This window comes from Stegostoma tigrinum, chromosome 25 (assembly GCF_030684315.1).
Source record: "Stegostoma tigrinum isolate sSteTig4 chromosome 25, sSteTig4.hap1, whole genome shotgun sequence".
Taxonomy (NCBI): domain Eukaryota; kingdom Metazoa; phylum Chordata; class Chondrichthyes; order Orectolobiformes; family Stegostomatidae; genus Stegostoma; species Stegostoma tigrinum.
The window spans coordinates 18,077,701-18,099,907 of NC_081378.1; the positions used below are offsets into that span (position 1 = coordinate 18,077,701).

Here is a 22,207-nt window from a genome sequence, read left to right on the forward strand (position 1 = left end):
CATACCCGGAACCCTGGAGCTGTGAAACAGCAGTGTTAACCACTGAACCACTGTGCTGTGATCAGGGTCTGACTTTGAAAAGCACTCAACTTGGGCTGCTGCCCATTTACTTGCAGTTGACATTGCAGGAACTGGGCAGGGCAACAAGAGGCAGCTGTAAATGAATAACTCTGATACCAGGTACAGGCTTTGCACAACTGTTGTGATGGGCACATTGTCACAATGTGAAAGTTTCAAGTGTTACAAGCTTTGAAACCTTTCGAACTAACTATGTTAAACGCTTCATAATTTTCAGCTCTTTTCCACTATGGCTGTAGGTGTATGGGTTAGTCAACCAACAGTGTACACAGAAGAGTTAGACCACAAACAAGACTGAACCTAGGAGGTTGTTGGAGTTCAAATATTTTGCTCTGCTTTACTTTGCTCCCTTAAATGTGTACTTTTCTAAAATGGTTATCAAATGTTGGATGATAAAATTCTGTGCAGAAATGATATTTGCTTTAGATCAATTACTGACTGACAGCAATTGTTAGAATCATCTTTCAACTACAGTCGGATCTCAAAAACAACACTCGCTTTTAACAAATGTTGACTTACACAACTTCTCTGTGATGCTAGATTACTCAAGAGGACTGACATAATCCTGTAACATATTGCCTCTGAGGATCAGTCTATCTAGAAGTTATTAGATGTGCCAAACTCTCACCCTTCCCTTAGGATCTGTAGAGATCAAATCCACTTTTCCTACACCAAACATGTATTCTGGCCATTTTCTTTTCTGAATATATTGATTGATTTTGCTTCTACTGTCCTGGTTGAATCACTTAGATAATACGGTCTGTCAATTAAATGATAGATAGTACAAATGGTGTACACAGTGTACATCATTTGTACTATCTTTTGATCTCTCCATCTAGAAATCAAACAATAGACAATAGCTATTTATTCTTAGTTCACACAGAATTAGCACGATCTCCTCAGAGCAATTCACACCCTTTTCTTCTCCCCACCAGAAAATGCACACCTGCTATTGATTACTGCACACACACCCTTGGTTACTTGAAAGCATGTCAAGTGCAGAATGAACTTTTTATAATTCTTCTCTATGTCGTAGTTGGAGGCCAATTAAAGCAAATGGCTCCTTTATCGAGGTCCTTAAGGGCTATTTATGCTGTCAAACCATCGGACCAGTTCCAACAAGCACCCAAATCAAAAAGGAAAATTGCAATTTTTTTTTGTAGTTTTGTATTAAGCAAGTGAAACTGGGGTATTTGGGAGTTTATAACAGAGAGCAGTTCTTTGATTTGAAACTACAAGCATTAAATTCTGTCCATAGTTATTAGAAAAAGGCAAAAGGCCAATCAATCCAACATGTCCATTAAAACTTTGTGAAACTGTGTAATAATAAGACAACTGTATGGGCCAGTAAAACAAAAACTTCATCCATGTTTTTATTGCCACTAAATTTGATTATTCCAATGCACTCTTCAATCCATGTTCTATCTTGAACCTTCTGTAAACTTAAGCTCATCCATAACCCTTCTGCTCAAATCCTATAATGGCATCTAGTTGAATTCACCCATCATGCCCTTTGTCAGTGAGTACATTGGCTAAGGTTTTAAAATTCACATTTCTGTTTTCAGATGTCTCTATAGCATTGCTCGTCCATGTCTCTGTCGTCTTCCCTGATGAGCAAACACATTAATGTGGCAAAGAAAAGTTCATGGCATAGAACATTAGCATGCTCGTAAACTGGTTAGCTAACAGGAGGCAAAGAATAGGCATAAATTGGTCTTTTCCAGATTTGCATGATGTAATGAATGGAGTGGTATGCCACAGGGATTACTGCTAGGACCTCAACTGCTTGTAAATTTTAATGACTTGATTGAATTCTCAAAAGATATGATAGGCAAGTTTGCTGATGACACAAAGGTAGGTTGCTAAGTAAGTTGTGAAGAGGAACTAAGGAGGCTACAAAAAGATATAAATTTGTTAAATGAAAGGGTAATGATTGGCAAATTGAATAAAATGTGGAAAAATATGATATTATTCATTTTGGCCTGAAGTGAGAAAACAGGAGCATTATTATAAAAATAGCATAAATGGGGAGACCTTGCAGAACTCTGAGATACGAAGGGATCCAGGTATCCTCGTGCATGAAACACAAGGCTAGTATACAGTCCAGCAATTAATTAGAAAGTTATAATTTATTGAGGGGAATTTACTGCAAAATTAAGGAAGTATTGCTTTAGTTATACCAGAGGATCTCACCTCCTGACCTCATTACAGCCTTGGCTCAATCATGGACAAAGAGCTGAATTCCAGACTCAAATGAGAGTGACAGGAAAGGGAAGAGCAGCTGTGAACAGATTAACCGGCTTCATTTCTGTCAGGTTAATGCAAAGTAGGAGCTGCCACATAAAATCAGTGTATCAAAGTCAGACAACATGATTTTAACAGCAGACTCTGTCATATATCTTCTACTTGTATAACTTGTTTGGCACCAGGGCTGGATCTCGGCTGCAGGTCTTACTGTGAACTGGTCCCATAATAACTTGTCTCATGAATCTCCTGTTCTGTTTTCAAAATAGGTACAGAGCTCGAGTGGAAAAGGTTGAATCACCTGCCAAAGTCCATGTCTTCTATATTGATTACGGCAATGTAAGTACTTGAAATCCGCTAAGACCTTTGGAGCATCCGCCTAGTGACAATGACTTTTATTCATTTACCCTGACACAACCTTTCTTAATCTAAATGATGTATGTCGCCAGTAAGAATGTAAGGTAGTCAGCATAAGGAAGAAAACCTTTTAAGAATATTAGCTGCATTGCAAAAGAGAGAGGCTTATAAAACTGAAGTAGTCATCTTCCCACACTGGCTGCTGTAGCAGCATTGCTTTTCCTTTTCGCAATAAAATGTGTTTGCAACTAACATGCCTTGAGTTTGATTCTCATAGTACATCTGCCACAGATCATGGTTATGTAAATTTTCTCATTTTTGAATTTCAAATAAAAATGCATCCCTTTTTGCAGTGATTCTTCTTGATCGACTGTAACCTCAATTTAAACAAACACATGGAGGTATTAAATCCCAAATCACCCCTCCCCCATGTACCCACACACGCCAGTATACTACTTTCGTACACGTTATCAATGCAGAAAGCTGATATTTTCATCCTTCTGATGAATTAGGCAGCACCTGATACCAGAGAAAAGGAGTTAACTTTATCTGTCTGCAGCATGTGGAATATCTTCCTGTGATGAATCACTTCCCCTGAATGATTTGAGCAGACTCAGCAATTTCCTTTTCTTCCTCTTGTATTCTTTTTACTGTTTTGTAAAAAGACACGGGCCTGTCCTGTCTGTTTTTGAGCAAACAATCTTGTTTTGAGAAAACCAACAATCAATTTCTGAATACATTTGGACATCAAATTCTTCAGTTAATGGAAACCCACCTTCTCAGCTTCTGAACGTTTTTCCTCTCATAATGTGGAAACATTAGTTATCCAGGTTTTCTGATTAAATTGGATCAGTACTAAGGGAAGCAGTAAAACTCAGGCCAGAATCCAAGCTTTTTCCTTCACTTGACAGAAAACACACAAGCTTGATTTCCAGTTTTTAAGTAAAGTGGACTCAGAGTTCGGAGGATAATAGTTGCAAGGCAAGTAGAGATGAGATAACGTTTCACAAAATTTGGCATTTAACATACCAGCAAAATTAAGGGCAGTGGAAAGATGATCAGCTAAATGTCATCATAACCCAAGGATCCAACCTCAGCAGCTTCGGGAGATGCTCTTGTCATCCTGCAAAAGGACCTGTACAACATAAGGTTTACGCTGACAGTCATTAATATTCATGACACATAAGTATCAAGTAATGACATTCTCAAGCAAGAGAAATTTCCCTTTAACTATAGGAACATTGGCATCACCAAATACATACATTGTGGAGCTCGTGGATCACCATTGACCATAAGCTTAATGGACCAACCATATCAACATTTTGGTTGTGAGAATATGCCAAGCCAAATGGGTTTTCTCGTGACTTGGATGTACAAATTGCATTCCTCCTTCACCTTTTGAACCAGTATCCTAAAATTCCTTCTTTAATATAATTACTGGAGCTCCATCAGTACAAAATATTAATGTGAAAATAATGCAAATTTCATGTGTTGATAATGCAAATTGAATGTGAAAAACTACCTTTACCTCAAGGATTGTAATGAATGTGGTCCCACCAGCATTACCTGTATAATAAAGAATTTCTCTACTGCCCCTGTCTACTATGCAAAGGAAGTGGTGATGTTACAGTAATGTCACTGGACCAGCAATCAAGAAACCCAAGCCCAGCATTCTGGAAACATGGCAGATAGTGGAATTTGAATTCAGACAAATCTGGAATTAAGAGCTGGCCTAACAGCCACTATCAATTGTCAATAAAAACCCACTGGTTTACTAATATTTTTAGGGAACAAAATCAGCTTATCTGGTCTGTCTTTCGTGTCACTTGGGACCCATTGCAATGTAGCTGACTCTTGACTACCCTCTGGGCAATTAGGAATGGGTAATAAATGCTGGCCTAGCCAGAGATGCCTACGTGGCAAGACTGAATATGAAGAAAAGTTTGGTTCTCATTCCCAATCACTATGTACTAACAACCACTGGAACACACACGGCTGGGATCAGGCCTGGCTCGGACAGACATGTGCTGTCTAAGCTCACGAGAAAAATCAGTATTTGAGTGTTGTAACACAGACAGTTCTTCTTGTTAACAGAATTAATCTATTTCCTTAAGTCAAAGAAAGGACTTGAAATTTCTACAACTCTGACTCAAGTGGAATTGACAAGAAGTCAGCTTAAGTGAATAAAAGTGGCAAATAAACATTCTGGTAGATCTGTACAGATATTGAAGGTTGCCAATACAGTACCCAACTGTTCTGAAACTATCAAAAGCTGCATATCGCTTATGACCTGCTCACATGTTGCTGTCCTTTCAGTTATCAATCTTGTCGGTGTTAGTTGTAAATAAGGTGGAAGCATTCTTGTTTCTGTCAACTGCACCTGGGATAGGAAAGCATTGACCGTAATTATTATCAAATGTGCAGTCTCATAACCCAAAGCTCATGATGTCATACTAGTTGTATCACTGTGTTATCTGGCCACTAATTTATAACATTGTAACTAATATATAAATTTGTGATCTATCATCAATCCAGTGGACAAAGGAACTAATGACATATTTGTGTGGTTTGTCATTCTATGTTCTGTTCACCTACAGATATTTCACACTAAGAATAATAGCACATCAGCATCAAAAGCAGTTTCTTTCAGACTCATGAAAATCAAATCAGTCAGACCTGTACATTAAAGAAATACACAGAATAAAGTTTTATGAACTGAACGGCTAGGACCCAATGACTGCATACAGTACATTCATTGTAATGTTACCACTCATAATAAATATGCTGATGTTGTTAAGGAATTTGAATTGAGTTGAAGGAGTTGTTTTTTTTTAATTTATCTTGGTACAATTTGGGCTAAAACTAGATCTGAAAAATGTAGCAGTGTTCAGTTCCTGGTGATACAGTAAATGATACTGAGCTCCACAACTGAAGATTGCTGAGAAAACAACAATTTTAGATAACAAGGTGTAGAGCTGGATGAACACAGCAGGCCAAGCAGCATCTTAGGAGCAGGGAAGCTGACATTTTGGGCCTAGACCCTTTAGAGTCACAGCAGATCAGGCAGAGACAGCAAGCTAACATTTCAAGTCTAAATGACTCCTCTTCAGAGTTGAAGTGAAGTGGAAAGGGTGCAGCATTTATGCTATAATTGGAGGAGTTGGGGTGGAGAGTGCTGGGGAGAAATGATGTTGATAATTCAGATTAAGTGATTGGAATGTGGCAATGGCAGAACAATGGTGTGTCTAATTGCCAGACAAGAAAGAATTCAGTCCTACTTGGGTGGAGAGGGGAGAGAGGACATGAAAACAAAGAATGTAACAAGTAAAGCTAAAAGAAAGGGAAGGATTGGGAGTGGTTCACAATTAGAAGGTGTTGAACTCAATATTATGTTCAGAAGGCTGAAAAATGCTGAGCCTGAAGATGTGTTGTTCCTTCACTTTTTGTGCTGTGATTCACTGGAGGAGTGCAGCATGTCTTTCGATAAGAGGGCATGCGAGCAGGTTGCTATGTTAAAATGACTGGTTATGGGAAGGTCGGGGTCAGGCTTGCACACAGACCAAAGGCATTCTGCAAAGCGGTCACCCAGTCTGTGTTTGGTTTTTCCAATGTACAGTAGGCTACATTGGGTGCAGCGAGTACAATACACAAGATTGCAGAAGTACAGGTGAAATGCTTCTTGTCAGGAAAGACTGTTTAGGCCCTTGGACAGTAAGCAGGAAGGAGATGAGGGGAAGGTGTTGCACCTTCTGCGGTTACATAGGAAGTTGTCATGGGAAGGGGGTGTGGTGTTTGTGGCCAGTGAATGGACTAGGGTGTCCCGCAGGGAAAAATCCCTGGGAAATGCAGATGGGGGAGCGAGAAGACAATGTGTTTGGTGCTGGCATTTTGCTGGAGTTCTCTGAAATGGCAGAGAATGATCCTTGGAATGCAGAAACTGGTGGGATGTAAAGTGAGGACGAGGGAAACCCAATCGTGCTGTTGTGAGTGATGAGAAGGGGTAAGGGTGAAATCACAGGTAATGGGTCTGATGTCTGTTGAGGGCCCTGTCAACCACAGTGGGTGGGAAACCACAGTTAATAGAAAAAGGAAGCCATGTCAGCAGCTCTGTTTTGAAAGGTGGCATCATCCGAACAGATGCAACATAAGTGAAGGAACTGGGGAGGATATGATGGAATACTTGCAGAACTCCGGGTGTGAATGACTGTAGAGAAGGTAGTTATGGGAAGTGGCTTTAAAGTGGCAAGTTGATTCCCCAAAATGGAGATGAAGAGGTCAAGGAAAGTGTCAGAAATGCATCATGTAAAAGTTTTAGAGAGGTGGAAAGTGAGACAAAATGAACAAATTTGAAATTGGATATGAGCTTGGTGCACCCCCCCACACCAAACAATGGCATAAAGGCTGCCCCCTCCACTCTTCACTTCAGCTTTTATGAGGAGTTATCTCGACTCAAAAAGTTCGCTTGCGCGCTCTCCATGGATGCTGCCTGATCTTCAGCATTTGTTGTTTTCAGTACAGATTCCAGCCTCTGCAGTAGTTTGCTCCTACGTTGTGAAGATTGCTTATCTCCTCATAGCTCATAATGTCTGAACCAACAGGGATGTTAATGCCAGTGCCCTGACCAATATTTATCACTCGACTAATATGTAAAAACCGATAATCTAGTTATTACTGCTTTGTTGTGGGTTTGCTGTCTATAAATTGGCTGCTACGTTTTCTACAGTATAGTGGTGGTACCAACTGAATAAAAGGGAACTTTGGAACTTCATAAAAATTTCTATATAAATACAATCTGTTTATTTCTACTCTTAATATTAGGAGTTAGCAGCTCCGTGACACTGAAAAGGCTTTCTTTAGGCAGACAGTTGGTGATATATCTTTAGCTTATTAGTGGCAGCTGTTGAGAGTTTTGCATTAGTTGCTTTATTGGACTGTTTTCACCACTGTCAAATCTCTCCTACAGCTCTGAAGTGATTCCACATCACAGCAAAAGAACAACCTCTTCAGTTCACAGGCCTTCACAAATAGCTCTCCAAATCCACATCAAATAGAAAGAGCAGCTGTGGGTAGGCCAGGTTCACGGAGAGAATATGATCAGATTGAACTCCTTCTAAACATTCTCTACCCATGGCAGTTTACCCTGTTAGCCGTAAAATGTTTAGGGGGCTATTGAAATACTGCCCGACACTTCCTTATACTGACACTTCAAAGGCACCCTTAGATATATATTGCTACTGGAATTCGTTTAATATTTGTTAATGTATGGAAATTGCTTTCTTTTCATCTCTAAATAATCATCAACCTCCAGACCCTCCCTTACTTGTACTTGTTTCAGCCAGTGCTGCTTCCTTCCATTAATTTATACTTTATTGCCATGAAACTGAGTGAATCAAAATGAGCAAACGAGTAGGCATGAAATACTCAGCTAAATTGTCGAATGTTATTTTGTTTACAGACTGAGAACAGTTTATTTTTAATAGAACCATTATTTTGCTGAAACAGTTTGTAACTTCACATCTCATATGCACATTTTGTTTAAAAGTCTTGACATTCCTGAGAATTGTGCCTGATTTTCAGGTATCCCGGTGTGGGGTTTGAGGTAGGAAAGTAGATGTGTTAAGTTCAAACATAATTGTATCTGGCAGTCTAAATGACCATATTTCATAACCTAACAAATATCTGCCATTAGTCTTTCTGTTGGATGCTGTGGAGTGAAAAGCTTGGAGCCGTAACTCCTGTGCAAGAAACGAGTCAAGTCAAATAACTTTAAAAATTGCTTACTAGTGTAAGGGATACGTGTGGACAACACTATAATGAAGTGACGGCTGCAGAAGAGTTTGCATTATAATTGTGTGCTCAGTAGGACAGCAGCCAAGCTTCAGTTATCTTGTTGCTTTCCCAGTTTATTTTCCCCTGCAGAAACTACGTTTAACCACAAAACCGAATATTATGGATATACACAAACTAGAATCAAACACAATCTTAGCATGGTATTGTTTTGTAACACATTCATGTTTCTGTTTGGATACGTCTGATCATCAATTGTAGGTCTGAGTAGAATCTAAGTGCATTGCCATGTTAAGTTATACAGATCAAAAGGACCAGCTTCTATCCTCATGAGAACCATGTTTACTCTTTTTATTCCTTCATGATATGAATGTTGCCCAAGTATAATTATTTATTGGCCATTTCAGACAGCTGTTAAGAGTCAACCACATTGATCTAAATTGGTTGCTGCATTTGGCCTTTCTGCTCCTGGGAGTAGAAGAATGAAATATGGTTTCCTCCTCCTCATTTACTGCCCACTGACCCCTGACATAAGTGAGCTCTTGGTATGCAAGAGTGGAACTTAGCTATTGCTTTACACAGTTGAATGGTTTACAGACCTCACGTGTACATGAACAATGGTTGATATTTTGGAGAGAAAATGCTTGTTGACTTATAAGTCAATAAAAAAAATAGTTCTTTAAGAGAGTAAAAGAAGACCGGGTGAGGGGAGAGATGCCAATTCTTCAGAAATCTGAATGATGTATGGTTTGATCTTTAAAGTACAATATCTCTATTAAAATGTCTTTAATAATCTCCAAGTCCCTTGTTTTGCTGCATTGTGATCAACACAATACATTGTTATTACTTGTGATCCTAAAAATTATCTAATACTTAAAATTCAGATACAGGGGTCATTCTTCAAAACATTCCAGTGCTTTTCTAATCAGTCCTTCACTCACTATATTCTTTAAAATTGAGTTAATCCATAACTCTGCTGTCTGATTCTCCTTCCCATCAGTTTTTGTTTTTTGCTAATCTCCTTCGGTTCCTGGTACGGCAATGTCTAAATTTTAGTTAGTTTTGTCTTTGTATTCAACTTCTTGACACTTTCATGTCTCTTTACCCTTGTACCTCTGAGATATCTGCACTCCAATTCTGGATTCTTGCATATTTTACTTCACTGCTCCATTAGCGGCTTATGCTTTTGTGTGCTTAGGCAATAAGTAGTACAATTTTCTCCATAAAGTTTTCTCTGTTTTTCTCTCCTACTTTAATCACTCCTTCAGGTCTACCCCTTTTGACTGAGCTTTTGGTCACCTGTCCAATTATCTCCTAACAGGGTTCACTGTCAAATTTTATCTGCTGATGCTCCTGTGAAACCTGTACATCAAAGGAACTGTATAAATGCAGATTATTTTTGTATTAACTGTATGCTGTGGCACATGCTGATTTGTTTATGCTCGTTCCCTTAGAAAGAGTGTGTGGCATCTACTCGTCTTGGTGTTCTGCCACCTGCCTTCAGCACACGAGTTCTGCCTGCCCAGGCTACAGAATATACTTTTGCATATATCCAAGTGCCACAAGATGTAAGTAAGATTACAATATATGAACCTTTTGGGGGAAAGAAAAACTGCACATATTTTCAGTATTTTTCTGTTGGATGGGTTTGTAGTGCTGTAACCCATTAAAGAGAGAGAGAGAGAGAGAATTGCACTCTAATGTTGTAGAGGTGTTGGTACTGGCACCTGATAGGGAAAGTAAGTCTGCCAATGCTCTTCACTATTGTGAAATATTTTTAATGCATGCCCCTTACGTTGCCCTCAGCACCAGTGACAAACCTGCTACCAATCAGACCTTCACCTTATGCTGCTTTCTCTAGGCTTTATAAAAGTCTTAAGAAAAGGAAATCACAGGATTCCTCCGGATTCAATATAACTAATCGTGAAGTGTTCCCATTGCCACCGTATTAAAATTGTAGTGACATGGCTGCAAGATATATGGATTTGGCAGACTCTCGCACTGTGATTTTAGATGACAAGTCAACCATTTGGTATGGATACTTACATTAACGATGATTGAAACTTCACCAGGGGTTCTATTCCACGTAGCAAGCATATTGATGTCTACATTTGGAAAAATGGGATGTAATGATGAGTAAGAACATTTTGTGCTAATGCCGTCAGAACCCCTCATTCTACCCTTGTGAATGAGAATATTAAAATTTAGAAAATTATTGGCTGGATGTTAATGGTCTAAAACCTTCCAAGAAACAGTTCAGTGTATCACGGGAGAGGAAAAGGATTAAGGGATATAATATAAAAATGGGTAAAGCTGAACCATAAAACAGAAACAAATTTACTTTGGTCAGCTCTTAGAGTGTGTGTGTGTGTGTGTGTGTGTGTGTGTGTGGTTTAGAAAGTGAACATTTGTGTCGTATTTCAAGCAACCTAATGAGAGAATTTTTACAATGAAGATGGAGGTCTTTAGGCTGCCTTTCTGAGCATTTGAATTTCGTGTTGATCACGTCTTTTCTGATTTCAGTCTGTTTACAAATGGGATTTTTTTTCTCTCTCTCTATATTCTATCCACACCTTCCATGACTTTGGCAACTTGTATCAAATCTCCTCTTAACGTACTCCTCTCCAAGGAAAATAGTCCCAACTTCTCCAAACATTTCTCGTAACTGAAGTGCCTCATCCTTAGAACCATTCTCATATAAACTTCTATTGCACTCTGACCTATGTATTCCATATCCTTCCTGTGGTGTGGCACCCAGAAATGAACACAGTACTCAAGATGAGATATTTAAAAACTGCAACACTTTTTATGTAGTTTTGATTCTGACTGAAATGGAAAACAGACTGGTCTTAAGACAGTGTAGAGCCAGAGGAACACAGCTGGCCAGGCAGCATCAGAGGAGCAGGAACATTGACGTCAAAGGGTCCCAGCCCGAAACGTCAACTTTCCTGCTCTTCTGATGCTGCCTGCCCTGCTGTGTTCCTCCAGCTCCACACTGTGTTGCCTCTGACTCCAGCATCTGCAGTTCTTTCTATTTCTGATCTTAAGACCAGGATATGTGGAATGAATTGCTCCGCTTCTGAAAGCAAGTTGGCGGAACTCATTCTTGTCGTATTTACACTATACTTATTCAGGCACTGAGGGAAGCTATTTGTAATGGACACGCCCTGAGGTATATGGGCAGAGTGTGCTTTGTCCACATAACTGATAGATTTGTGCATTTGTAACCAGTTTTGATGCTAAAGGTGGTCATCCTTGTAAGGACCAATCTGTGATTGGGTCCTGAGCCGTTGAACAGCTTGTGGTATGGACAAATCGTTGAGAAACCTTCAGACTGCTGGAAGGACAGTTGGGGTGTGTGTGTGTGCCTGTCTCTCTCTATCTGTGCAATAAAATACCTGGAGCATTAAAGAAAGCCAGTTATTTTCTCCTACCCTTTGCCGTAAACTGTGGACTTCAGCCTATAACTTGGAGACTTTGTAAGTTATTGCAGCAATTTTCCTGTGTCTCCTCTGAAAGATAAATAGACTTGGAGAAATTAGTTTGACTCTTGAGTCAACCCACACCTTCCCATGTAACTATTACTTTTATTCTAGAAGTTTTCCCACCACCAAAGTTAAGCTGACTGATTTGTAATTGCTAGGCTTGTCTTTACAACATCTTTTGAACAAGGACGTAATGTTTGCAATACAATAATATTGACACTACCCATGAATCCAGGGAAGATTGCAAGATTCTCATCAGTACCTCTGCAACTTCCATACTCTCTTATTTGAATATGCTTGGATATACCTTATCTAATCCTGGTGCCTTATCAATTTTTAAGTACAATAGCTTGTCAAGTACCTCCTCTTTATCAATTTTAAAGTAACTGAGTTTCGTCCTCTGTCACCATAGTCAGGGCAGCATCTGCCTTGTGGGTAAAGACAGGTGAAAAGGTTTTCTTCATTGATTTGTGAGACATGGGTGTCGCCGGCTTGCGAGCATTTACAGCCCTTCATCTCCAGTTGCCCTTGAGAAGGTGGTGATGAGCTGTCTTCTTGAAACACTGCAATCCATGTGCTGTGGGTTGGCTTGGCTCATCAGCCATGCTATTTGCCTCCATGTTTAAATTGCCTTTTTGATCCCGAATTGGCCCTGTTCTGTTCTTATCACTTCTTCATAATTGATACAGTTATAGAAGACATTGGATTTCTCGTTATGTGAACAGACAGCCATTTTTCACAATCCGTATTTGATCTCTCCCCTTTCTTCTGATCCTTGTACATTCAGGTTACTTCTCAATATTTGTTAGTGACACCTCTCATAAGCACAGTTTCTATCTCCTTTGTCATCCAGGAAGATCAGGATTTATTTGTGCTATCTTCCCCCTCTGGGGGAATATACCTTGACCGTACCCGAACCATCTCTTTGAAGGCAGCCAACAGTTCAGCTATTGTTTTTTCTGACCTGCCTCTGGTTCCCATTTATTCATCCTGGCTCTGTTCTTATTCTCTTTAAGTCAGCTGTCCACCAGTTGATTATTTTGGTCCAGATTCACCGTCATTTTCCACCAGCATCCTAAGTCTTACAATATAATGATCACTATTACTTGATTAACTTGGTGCACCTCATTCCCAAAAATTGAGTCTAGCTGTTCCTCCATTATTATTGGACTGGGCATATACCCTGTTGTTTATTACTTTCTCCTTTACTTCAGCTCCACTTATTAACTTGCTATTTTGGTAATATCTCCCTCTCCCAGTATTTTGTGCACCCTGGTGTTACTTTTTATTATTTTCTTCTGGTTAAGCCTTTCCCAACAGCACTAACAAAATGCCCCACAGGAACTTGGTCCCACCTTTCTTCAGATGCAACCTAAGCAGTTTGTGTAGGTGCCATCTCCAGAGATGCTCCCAGAAATCTGAAACCCTCCTTCTGCACAACCTTACCAGTCGCACATTCATTTGCATTGTCTTCCTATTTCTGTAGCCATTTGCAGGTGACACCAGGAGTAATCCTCCACTTCAGAGATTCTTATTTCTAATTTTCTACCTCACTGTCTAAATTTGAAATTTAGACCCAAAGTGGACCATGGCCTCTAGCTGTTTCACTCTTGCCTGAAAAGAAAGCCCTGCAGTCATCCTTGACATCCCGGACCTTGCGACAGGAGGCATCAAACTGTCCCAGTGACAGCCACAGAAATGCCTGTTTGTTCCCCTAACTAAAACAAAATTCCCTACAAATACTGTCCTTCCACTTTAATTCCTCCTGTCCTGTATGGCTGAACCACCATGGTGTGTCATGGTCTTGACTCCGCTGCAGTTTTGAAGAAATCATCATCCTCACTAATATCCAGAACTGAAAACTCTAAAGACTCCTGTGCTACCTCCCTGTTTTTCTTGTCTGTCCAGTAGTCACTAAATCCCTATCTAAGATAATAAAGTGTGAGGCTGGATGAACACAGCAGGCCCAGCAGCATCTCAGGAGCACAAAAGCTGACGTTTCGGGCCTAGACCCTTCATCAGAGAGGGGGATGGGGTGAGGGTTCTGGAATAAATAGGGAGAGAGGGGGAGGCGGACCGAAAATGGAGAGAAAAGAAGATAGGTGGGGAGGAGAGTATAGGTGTGGAGGTAGGGAGGGGATAGGTCAGTCCAGGGAAGACGGACAGGTTAAAGAGGTGGGATGAGGTTAGTAGGTAGGAGATGGAGGTGCGGCTTGGGGTGGGAGGAAGGGATGGGTGAGAGGAAGAACAGGTTAGGGAGGCAGAGACAGGTTGGACTGGTTTTGGGATGCAGTGGGTGGAGGGGAAGAGCTGGGCTGGTTGTGTGGTGCAGTGGGGGGAGGGGACGAACTGGGCTGGTTTTGGGATGCGGTGGGGGAAGGAGAGATTTTGAAGCTGGTGAAGTCCACATTGATACCATTGGGCTGCAGGGTTCCCAAGCGGAATATGAGTTGCTGTAGTTCAGTTCGTCCCCTCCCCCCACTGCACCACACAACCAGCCCAGCTCTTCCCCTCCACCCACTGCATCCCAAAACCAGTCCAACCTGTCTCTGCCTCCCTAACCTGTTCTTCCTCTCGCCCATCCCTTCCTCCCACCCCAAGCCGCACCTCCATCTCCTACCTACTAACCTCATCCCACCTCCTTGACCTGTCCCCTCCCTACCTCCCCACCTATCCTCTCCTCCCCACCTATCTTCTTTTCTCTCCATCTTCAGTCCGCTTCCCCCTCTCTCCCTATTTATTCCAGAACCCTCACCCCATCCCCCTCTCTGATGAAGGGTCTAGGCCTGAAACGTCAGCTTTTGTGCTCCTGAGATGCTGCTGAGCCTGCTGTGTTCATCCAGCCTCACACTTTATTATCTTGGCTTCTCCAGCATCTGCAGTTCCCATTATCACTAAATCCCTATCTGTCTGCTTGCCCCTAACATACAATGTAACGAGCTTCCTGAAGACAGTATCAATATTAGAAACTGGTTCCTAATCAGAATATGTTGCATCTCAATCACCCCCCACACCCCCAACCAAAACAGCCATAACCAATTGAACAATTGCACTGGTACTTAATTATATAAGCAAGTACTTTCATAATAGTGCAAGTTAAAGTCTGCTGAGGATTTATTTTAGATGATTTTTTTTGTCATTGAGATATTAAATCATAGCCTTGTCAGCCTCCATTGGAAATTCATTTGAGTGTTAAGTATCTGTAAAGTATTTGAAAAAAACAAAACTCTTTCCTAGTGTCCTGGTCAACATTCTGCACTCAACCAAAAAGATTGTGACTAAATCATTCATCTGATATGACGTGTGTGGCCAGTGACATCGTAACGGTCACTTAACCCAGTCAGTGCAAACTATAGAAAGGCTCACAATTGACTCCATTACCAGTACTTTTGTCCAAAAATTGCTCTAAAGGATCCTACTGGCGCTTTCTAGAATCTGAGTTCAAGTCCAGGCCCAGATGCTAAAATAATAATCTTTTCCAGGCTCCGATTCCAGGGTATAATGAACTTATTGGCTCCATTTTTAATGTGCATAAACTGTCCACACAGATACTTGCAAATTAAACTGGCATTCTTTCAGATTCTGGCAGAATAAGGCTGATGTTAAGAGGTATAGATGGAATAAAGCATTAGAAGATTTATAGCACACCTCTCACTGTTCCTGAAATAAAAGCAAAGGCTGTAAATTACTTTTATGTTTTAGGTTTTTAGCATTCTTTTTCTTTTTACTTCAGTTGTGCTATAGCTGATCTGGGGATGATCCTGAAAGCCGAAGCAGAGCAAACTTCACTCTTCAGCTTATCACACTGTATAATGCACAAGTGTGTTTGATGCAGACTGGCACTATATGCCAAAATGGATCATGATTCCTCAAACCATGAGAAATTGTTGGAAGAGGCTAATTAATGGGACCAGAGACTAGTGAGGGTTGTGCCCCACATTACTACTGCAGAATGGTTTTTGCAGGGAAGATTGGAGGTGCCTACTACATAAGCAAATATCTGCTAAAGCAAAATGTTGTGTGTGTTTTATTTATACCTGAAATATTAACCTGTCTTTTCTCTCTTTTTGCCAATGCTGATTGACCTTTACTTCCATAAGTTTTGTTAGTAATTAGATCCTGCCAAGCATAGGGGTTTAAGTGTCTCGATGATCAAAAGGAGGAAAGAAATTCGACAGTTTGTGTTTAGACATAGTTTGCGGATCAATTCATACACACAGAAGCAGGCCAGGTCAAGTGGCGTGAATGCCATATTTGGAAGTGTGTGTTGAAACCATGTGTAAATATCAAAGTTTCTGGCCACTGAAACATCATTGTCACTTCAACATGACACTTATCAACTCTCCTCTAGCATGCTCATTGAACTAAAAGCATTCGGTTCCCTAGCAACCCTCAATTCATTCCATTAGCTTCGCATTCTTTTATAATTTGTGAGTATAATGATTGTATTCCCCTGAGAGAATTGCTAATTTATATATTTAATTTAGCTCATACTGTAAATGGTTAAATAAACGGTTTATTTGGTTAAAGGCATGCATTTTAGTCCCGTTTTCCTGATGGATTTCAGACATTGAATTAAGTGCCACATCACTTTGTAGAAATATTTATAAACCACTGAATACAGAGTATCTTTATCCAACTCCTTCCCACGCGTACCTTACACCTTGTAGTGTTGACAGGTAAAGACATTCTCACTGAGTAGGTGAATGCAGTCAATAACTAAAAATATTTCTGTCACTATTCCGATGTATTGTTTCAAATTAAAGCATCTTCTCCCTTACTGGCTATAAAGAGCTATCTCAAAGTTTCACACCGGGTATCCTCCTGAAACATCTAACTTTTCTGTCATTGCCTTTCTAATTATGATTCAATGCCACAAAACTAGATGAATTTTGATTACAAATCTGGGTGTATGAGGAATAATAATAGAGAACCTTATTCTTAACCCTTTGTTTGAGGTGCACTGTGACACTGAAAGAAAACACAAACCATATACATTTGTCACACTTCTCATGACAGCCAGATGTCTCAGGGTTTTCCAGCCAATGAAATGGTTTGACATGTAGCCACAGTTGTAACAGAAAATACTGCAGCCAATTTGTATACACAAACCTCCCACATTCAGCAATATGACAACGATCAAATAATCTGCCTTTGAGGGACACAATCAGCTGGGTAAAGGTAAAGTGACTGTCGTACCACCAGCTCATAGGTCTGCTGTCTCATCAGAGAGAGAAGACTGTGGCGGTTTAACTTGAGGATCATCATGCCTCAGGCAAGGGGAGATGTTGAGAAGCAAAGTCCTTCATGGTTACCTCAGCAGGATTTGAACTCACGCCATTGGTTTTATCTTGCATCGCCACCAGCTGTTGCTGACCAGCTGAGCTAACCGACAAGCCCCTCTCCACAGACCAAAATCAGCTAAGACACCAGGAATAGTTCCCTAGCTTTTTGGAATAGTTGCATGGCCACTTGAAAGCACTGGTGTGGTCTCAGTTTAATAACTTATTTGAAAGGCAACATCTTTTACAGCGCAGAACCTCCTCAGTATTGGACTGGAGTATCACCTTGAACTTATGTGTCAATCCTAAACTGGAACTTGAACATAGAACCTTCTGACTCAGAGTGCCAGATTGCTGTCAATTTGCCTTATCTTGAGTTACGCTTATTCTGACACTCTTTTCATTTGGCTCCTGGGTGATTCAAATCTGCAAGTTGGCTCCCATCACTTACTGTGCTGATTCTGGCTTCCTTAGCCGGATAAGACTCAAAGGATTTGAGAAAGACTTGGACTTTACATCTTCTTCCAAAATAAGCCAGTCGTAAAGAAAACAGCCAACTCACTGCTGGTCTCCCAAACCCCATGTATAAAAAGTACAAACGAATAAAAAGCTCTACATCTCTATTTTGATGAGACTATCATGACTACATGATCCCAAGTGGGTTGATGGATCTCTGCTGTTAAAAAGCATTGCATTCAAAAATCTTGAAAGAAGAAAAGGAAATTAAAGAAAAGCAGAGAGCCAGCAGGAAGAACGCGAAACTGGATGGTAATTTAGTATGCTGTTTATGTGAGATTTTCGTAACTCTTAAAAAATATTTCATTCTATTCGGGTCTTCTGTGATACACTGATCTGATTACTGTTATGCCTTTTCAACTTTGCTCCAATAATATGCCTAAGCTCTCATCAGTGGAGATTATGTCATATTGGAACAATATGAACCACAGGAAGTGAACTCCGGTTGAAATCTCATCCACATACCATTAACAATGCAGCACTACTTCAGTGTTATATTCACCGTGTGGTGAATTGTTTTTTGGTCAGTTGTAGTTTGTATTTCCACATTCTTTTCAGGGAAGACAATATGATGCAGCACACCTTTCAGTTCCAAGTCAAAAGTTAATTCAATATGATGAGTAGGGGGAAGGGAGATTTATGGGCTCCACAAACTCAATACTAGGGCATTTGCATCAAGATCCACCAGACATAAACACCCCACCAGATGGCTTCACATAATTCAGGACCAGAGCTCTAGTTTCCACTCCAGAGTTGGGGATACTACTACTGAGCCTAAAACTTCACTCTTGATGAGTTTTTATGACTGGTTTTAAACTACCATTAACAAACAAATAGTATTACTTAGCTGCAAATCTGATCTTTTCTTTCTGTCCTACAGGAAGATGCTAAAGCTGATGTAATTGACAGTGTTGTCAGAGACATTCAGAACACCCAGTGCCTACTAAATGTTGAATTTGGAGGACCCAGCTGCTCATTTGTTACCCTGCAGTTTGCTGATTCGAAGGATGATGTGGGCCTTGGACTGGTCAAGGAGGGGCTTGTCATGGTGGATGTGCGCAAGGAAAAGCACTTGCAAAAAGTGGTGAGTTCTAAATGATTCCATCAACCTGGAGCAGTGATAGGTATGATGACGGTTGATACGCTGTTTCTCTAGGCATTGTTTGTCATCCCATTGAAGAAAAGAGTACAGTTACAATCATATCAAAAAGTCTAGAAATCCAGGCATCTGGATCTGAGAAGAGGAAAGTGACCATTTCACTCTTTTGGTTTTTCATTTTGGGGGAGCAATTTTAGATAGTTGACCTGACAACAGGACCATATTGCCATTAGGGGATGCAGTGGCCAAGTGGTATTATTGCTTGATTGTTAATCAAAGACCCATATAACATTCTGGAGACGTGGGTTTGAATCCCCCAAGGTAGATGGTGGAATTTGAAATCAGTAGATATCTGGAATAAATCTCTAATGACGGATCCATTGTCAATTGTCAGAAAAACCCACCTACTTCACTAATGTCCTTTAGGGAAGGAAACTGCCATCCTTACCTGGTCTGGCCTACATGCGACTCCAGACCCACAGCAATGCGGTTGACTCATCTCTCAATTAGGGATGGGCAATAAATGCTGTCTAGCCAGCGACACCCTCATTCCATGAATGAATAAAAAAAAATCAGGAAGACTGAAAATGCAAGAAAATATTCCATTGGTGAAGCAGAGAGACAAAGAATTGATGTTTCAGCTTGTTGACCTGTCTTGAGTTTTGTCTCATTCTCTCTCCGGCTGTACAGAATAAAGCCCCCAGCAAATCAGTCAGATTCTTGTTTTGTTTCCTATGTCTTGAACCTGTAATATTTTGTTTTTGTTTTGTCCTGTTAGACTAATCATCGTTCCCTCTGGAGCTGTAAGGACCGTTCAGCCCCAATTCTCATTACTGATCTCGAGCCAAGCACTGTCTCAGTATTAAGTGGGCTGCATGTCAGCCATCTAATTGAAAAGTGAAACAGGTTCAAGGGATTATCCCTATTCTTGTGTTCCAGTCTGTCGAGTACAAGGACAGCAGACTTAAAGTCAGAGGTTGAGTGTTACTGTTTATAAGGTAGACCAAAAATTCAGAGGAACTATAAGACATAGGAGCAGATGTAGCTACTGAGCTCATTGAGTCTGCTCTATCATTCAATAAGATCATGACTGATCTGATGATCTTCAACTCTACTTTCCTGTCTTTTCCCAATAACCCTCGATTCTTTTACTGATGAGAAATCTATCTCTGCCTTGAATATATTTAACAACACAGTCTTAACAGCCCTCTGCAGTAAATAATTCCAAAGATTCGCTACCGTCTGAAGAGAAGAAATTCTTTCTCATCTCTGTCTTATTCTGACTTTACTCTGGTCTTGGACTGTCCCACAAGGGTAAACAATCTTTTCATGTCTACCATGTAAAGTCCTCTAAGAATTGTGTATGTTTCATTAAGGTCACCCATCATTCATCTGAATTAGACTGAACACAAACCTGACTTACTGAACCTCACCTCATAAGGCAGTTCCTCCATAATTGGTATCAACCTAGAGAACTTTCTTCAGATCGGCTGCTGTGCTCCCCTTAGATATCAGGCACATTACTGTTCACAGCATTCCAGCTATGGTCTGACTAGTGCCTTGTATAGATTTAGCAAAACGTCTCTCCTCCAACACTTCCGCCATCTACAATCCGACCCCACCACCCAAGACATTTTTCCATCCCCATCCCTGTCTGCTTTCCAGAGAGACCACTCTCTCCGTGACTCCCGTGTTCGCTCCACACTGCCCTCCAACCCCTCTCTCCTCCGACACTTCCGCCATCTACAATCTGACCCCACCACCCAAGACATTTTTCCATCCCCACCCCTGTCTGCTTTCCAGAGAGACCACTCTCTCCGTGACTCCCGTGTTCGCTCCACACTGCCCTCCAACCCCTCTCTCCTCCGACACTTCCGCCATCTACAATCTGACCCCACCACCCAAGACATTTTTCCATCCCCACCCCTGTCTGCTTTCCAGAGAGACCACTCTCTCCGTGACTCCCGTGTTCGCTCCACACTGCCCTCCAACCCCACCACACCCGGCACCTTCCCCTGCAACCACAGGAAATGCTATACTTGCCCCCACACCTCCTCCCTCACCCCTATCCCAGGCCCCAAGATGACATTCCACATTAAGCAGAGGTTCACCTGCACATTTGCCAATGTGGTATACTGCATCCACTGTACCCGGTGTGGCTCCCTCTACATTGGGGAAACCAATCGGAGGCTTGGAGACCGCTTTGCAGAACACCTCCGCTCGGTTCGCAACAAACAACTGCACCTCCCAGTCGCAAACCATTTCCCTCCCCCTCCCAGTCTTTAGATGACATGTCCATCATGGGCCTCCTGCGGTGCCACAATGATGCCACCCGAAGGTTGCAGGAACAGCAACTCATATTCCGCCTGGGAACCCTGCAGCCTAATGGTATCAATGTGGACTTCACCAGTTTCAAAATCTCCCCTTCCCCAACTGCATCCCTAAACCAGCCCAGTTCGTCCCCTCCCCCCACTGCACCACACAACCAGCCCAGCTTTTCCCCTCCACCCACTGCATCCCAAAACCAGTCCAACCTGTCTCTGCCTCCCTAACCTGTCCTTCCTCTCACCCATCCCTTCCTCCCACCCCAAGCCGCACCCCCATCTACCTACTAACCTCATCCCACCTCCTTGACCTGTCCGTCTTCCCTGGACTGACCTATCCCCTCCCTACCTCCCCACCTATACTCTCTCCACCTATCTTCTTTTCTCTCCATCTTCGGTCCGCCTCCCCCTCTCTCCCTATTTATTCCAGAACCCTCACCCCATCCCCCTCTCTGATGAAGGGTCGAGGCCCAAAATGTCAGCTTTTGTGCTCCTGAGATGCTGCTTGGCCTGCTGTGTTCATCCAGCCTCATATTTTATTATCTCCTTTTATAGTCAATTTCTTTTGAAATAAAGGACAACATTCCATTTGTTCTTTTTACCTGCTGAAATTGGATGCTAACTTTGTGATTCATGGATGAGGACTCCCAAATACCTGTTCTATAGCTTCCTGCAGACCTCCTTCCAATTAAATAATATTCAGCCACTCTATTATTCCTGCCAAAGTCCGTCACATTTCCCCACATTATATTCCATCTGCCAAGATTTTGCCCACTGACTTAGCTTGTCTGTGCCCCTCTGCAGATTCTTTGTGACATCCTCATCAGTTATCTTCCCACCTATTTTTCCATCATTGATAAACTTAGATAAGTAAAGCCATTGCACTGTAGCCAAGTCGTTACTATATTTTGTGAACAATTGTGGTCCTGCACTGATCCGTGTGGCACTCAACTAGTTACAGGTAGCCATCCTGAAAATACGTGCAATAGTGCATCACTATGTCTTCTAACTGTTACCCAATCCTCTCTCCATGCT

At 41.3% G+C, this 22,207-nt stretch overlaps 1 protein-coding gene across 1 annotated transcript in view; it reads left to right on the plus strand.

Moving 5' to 3' along the window:
- snd1 (staphylococcal nuclease and tudor domain containing 1) overlaps window positions 1–22,207 on the plus strand; it is an 879,367-nt gene that overhangs the window by 791,218 nt on the left and 65,942 nt on the right. Inside the window, exons 20-22 of the mRNA XM_048553925.2 lie at window positions 2,592–2,661; window positions 9,921–10,034; window positions 18,630–18,833. Of these exons, the coding sequence (XP_048409882.1) occupies window positions 2,592–2,661; window positions 9,921–10,034; window positions 18,630–18,833 (388 nt within the window). The remainder of the gene's footprint in view (window positions 1–2,591; window positions 2,662–9,920; window positions 10,035–18,629; window positions 18,834–22,207) is intronic.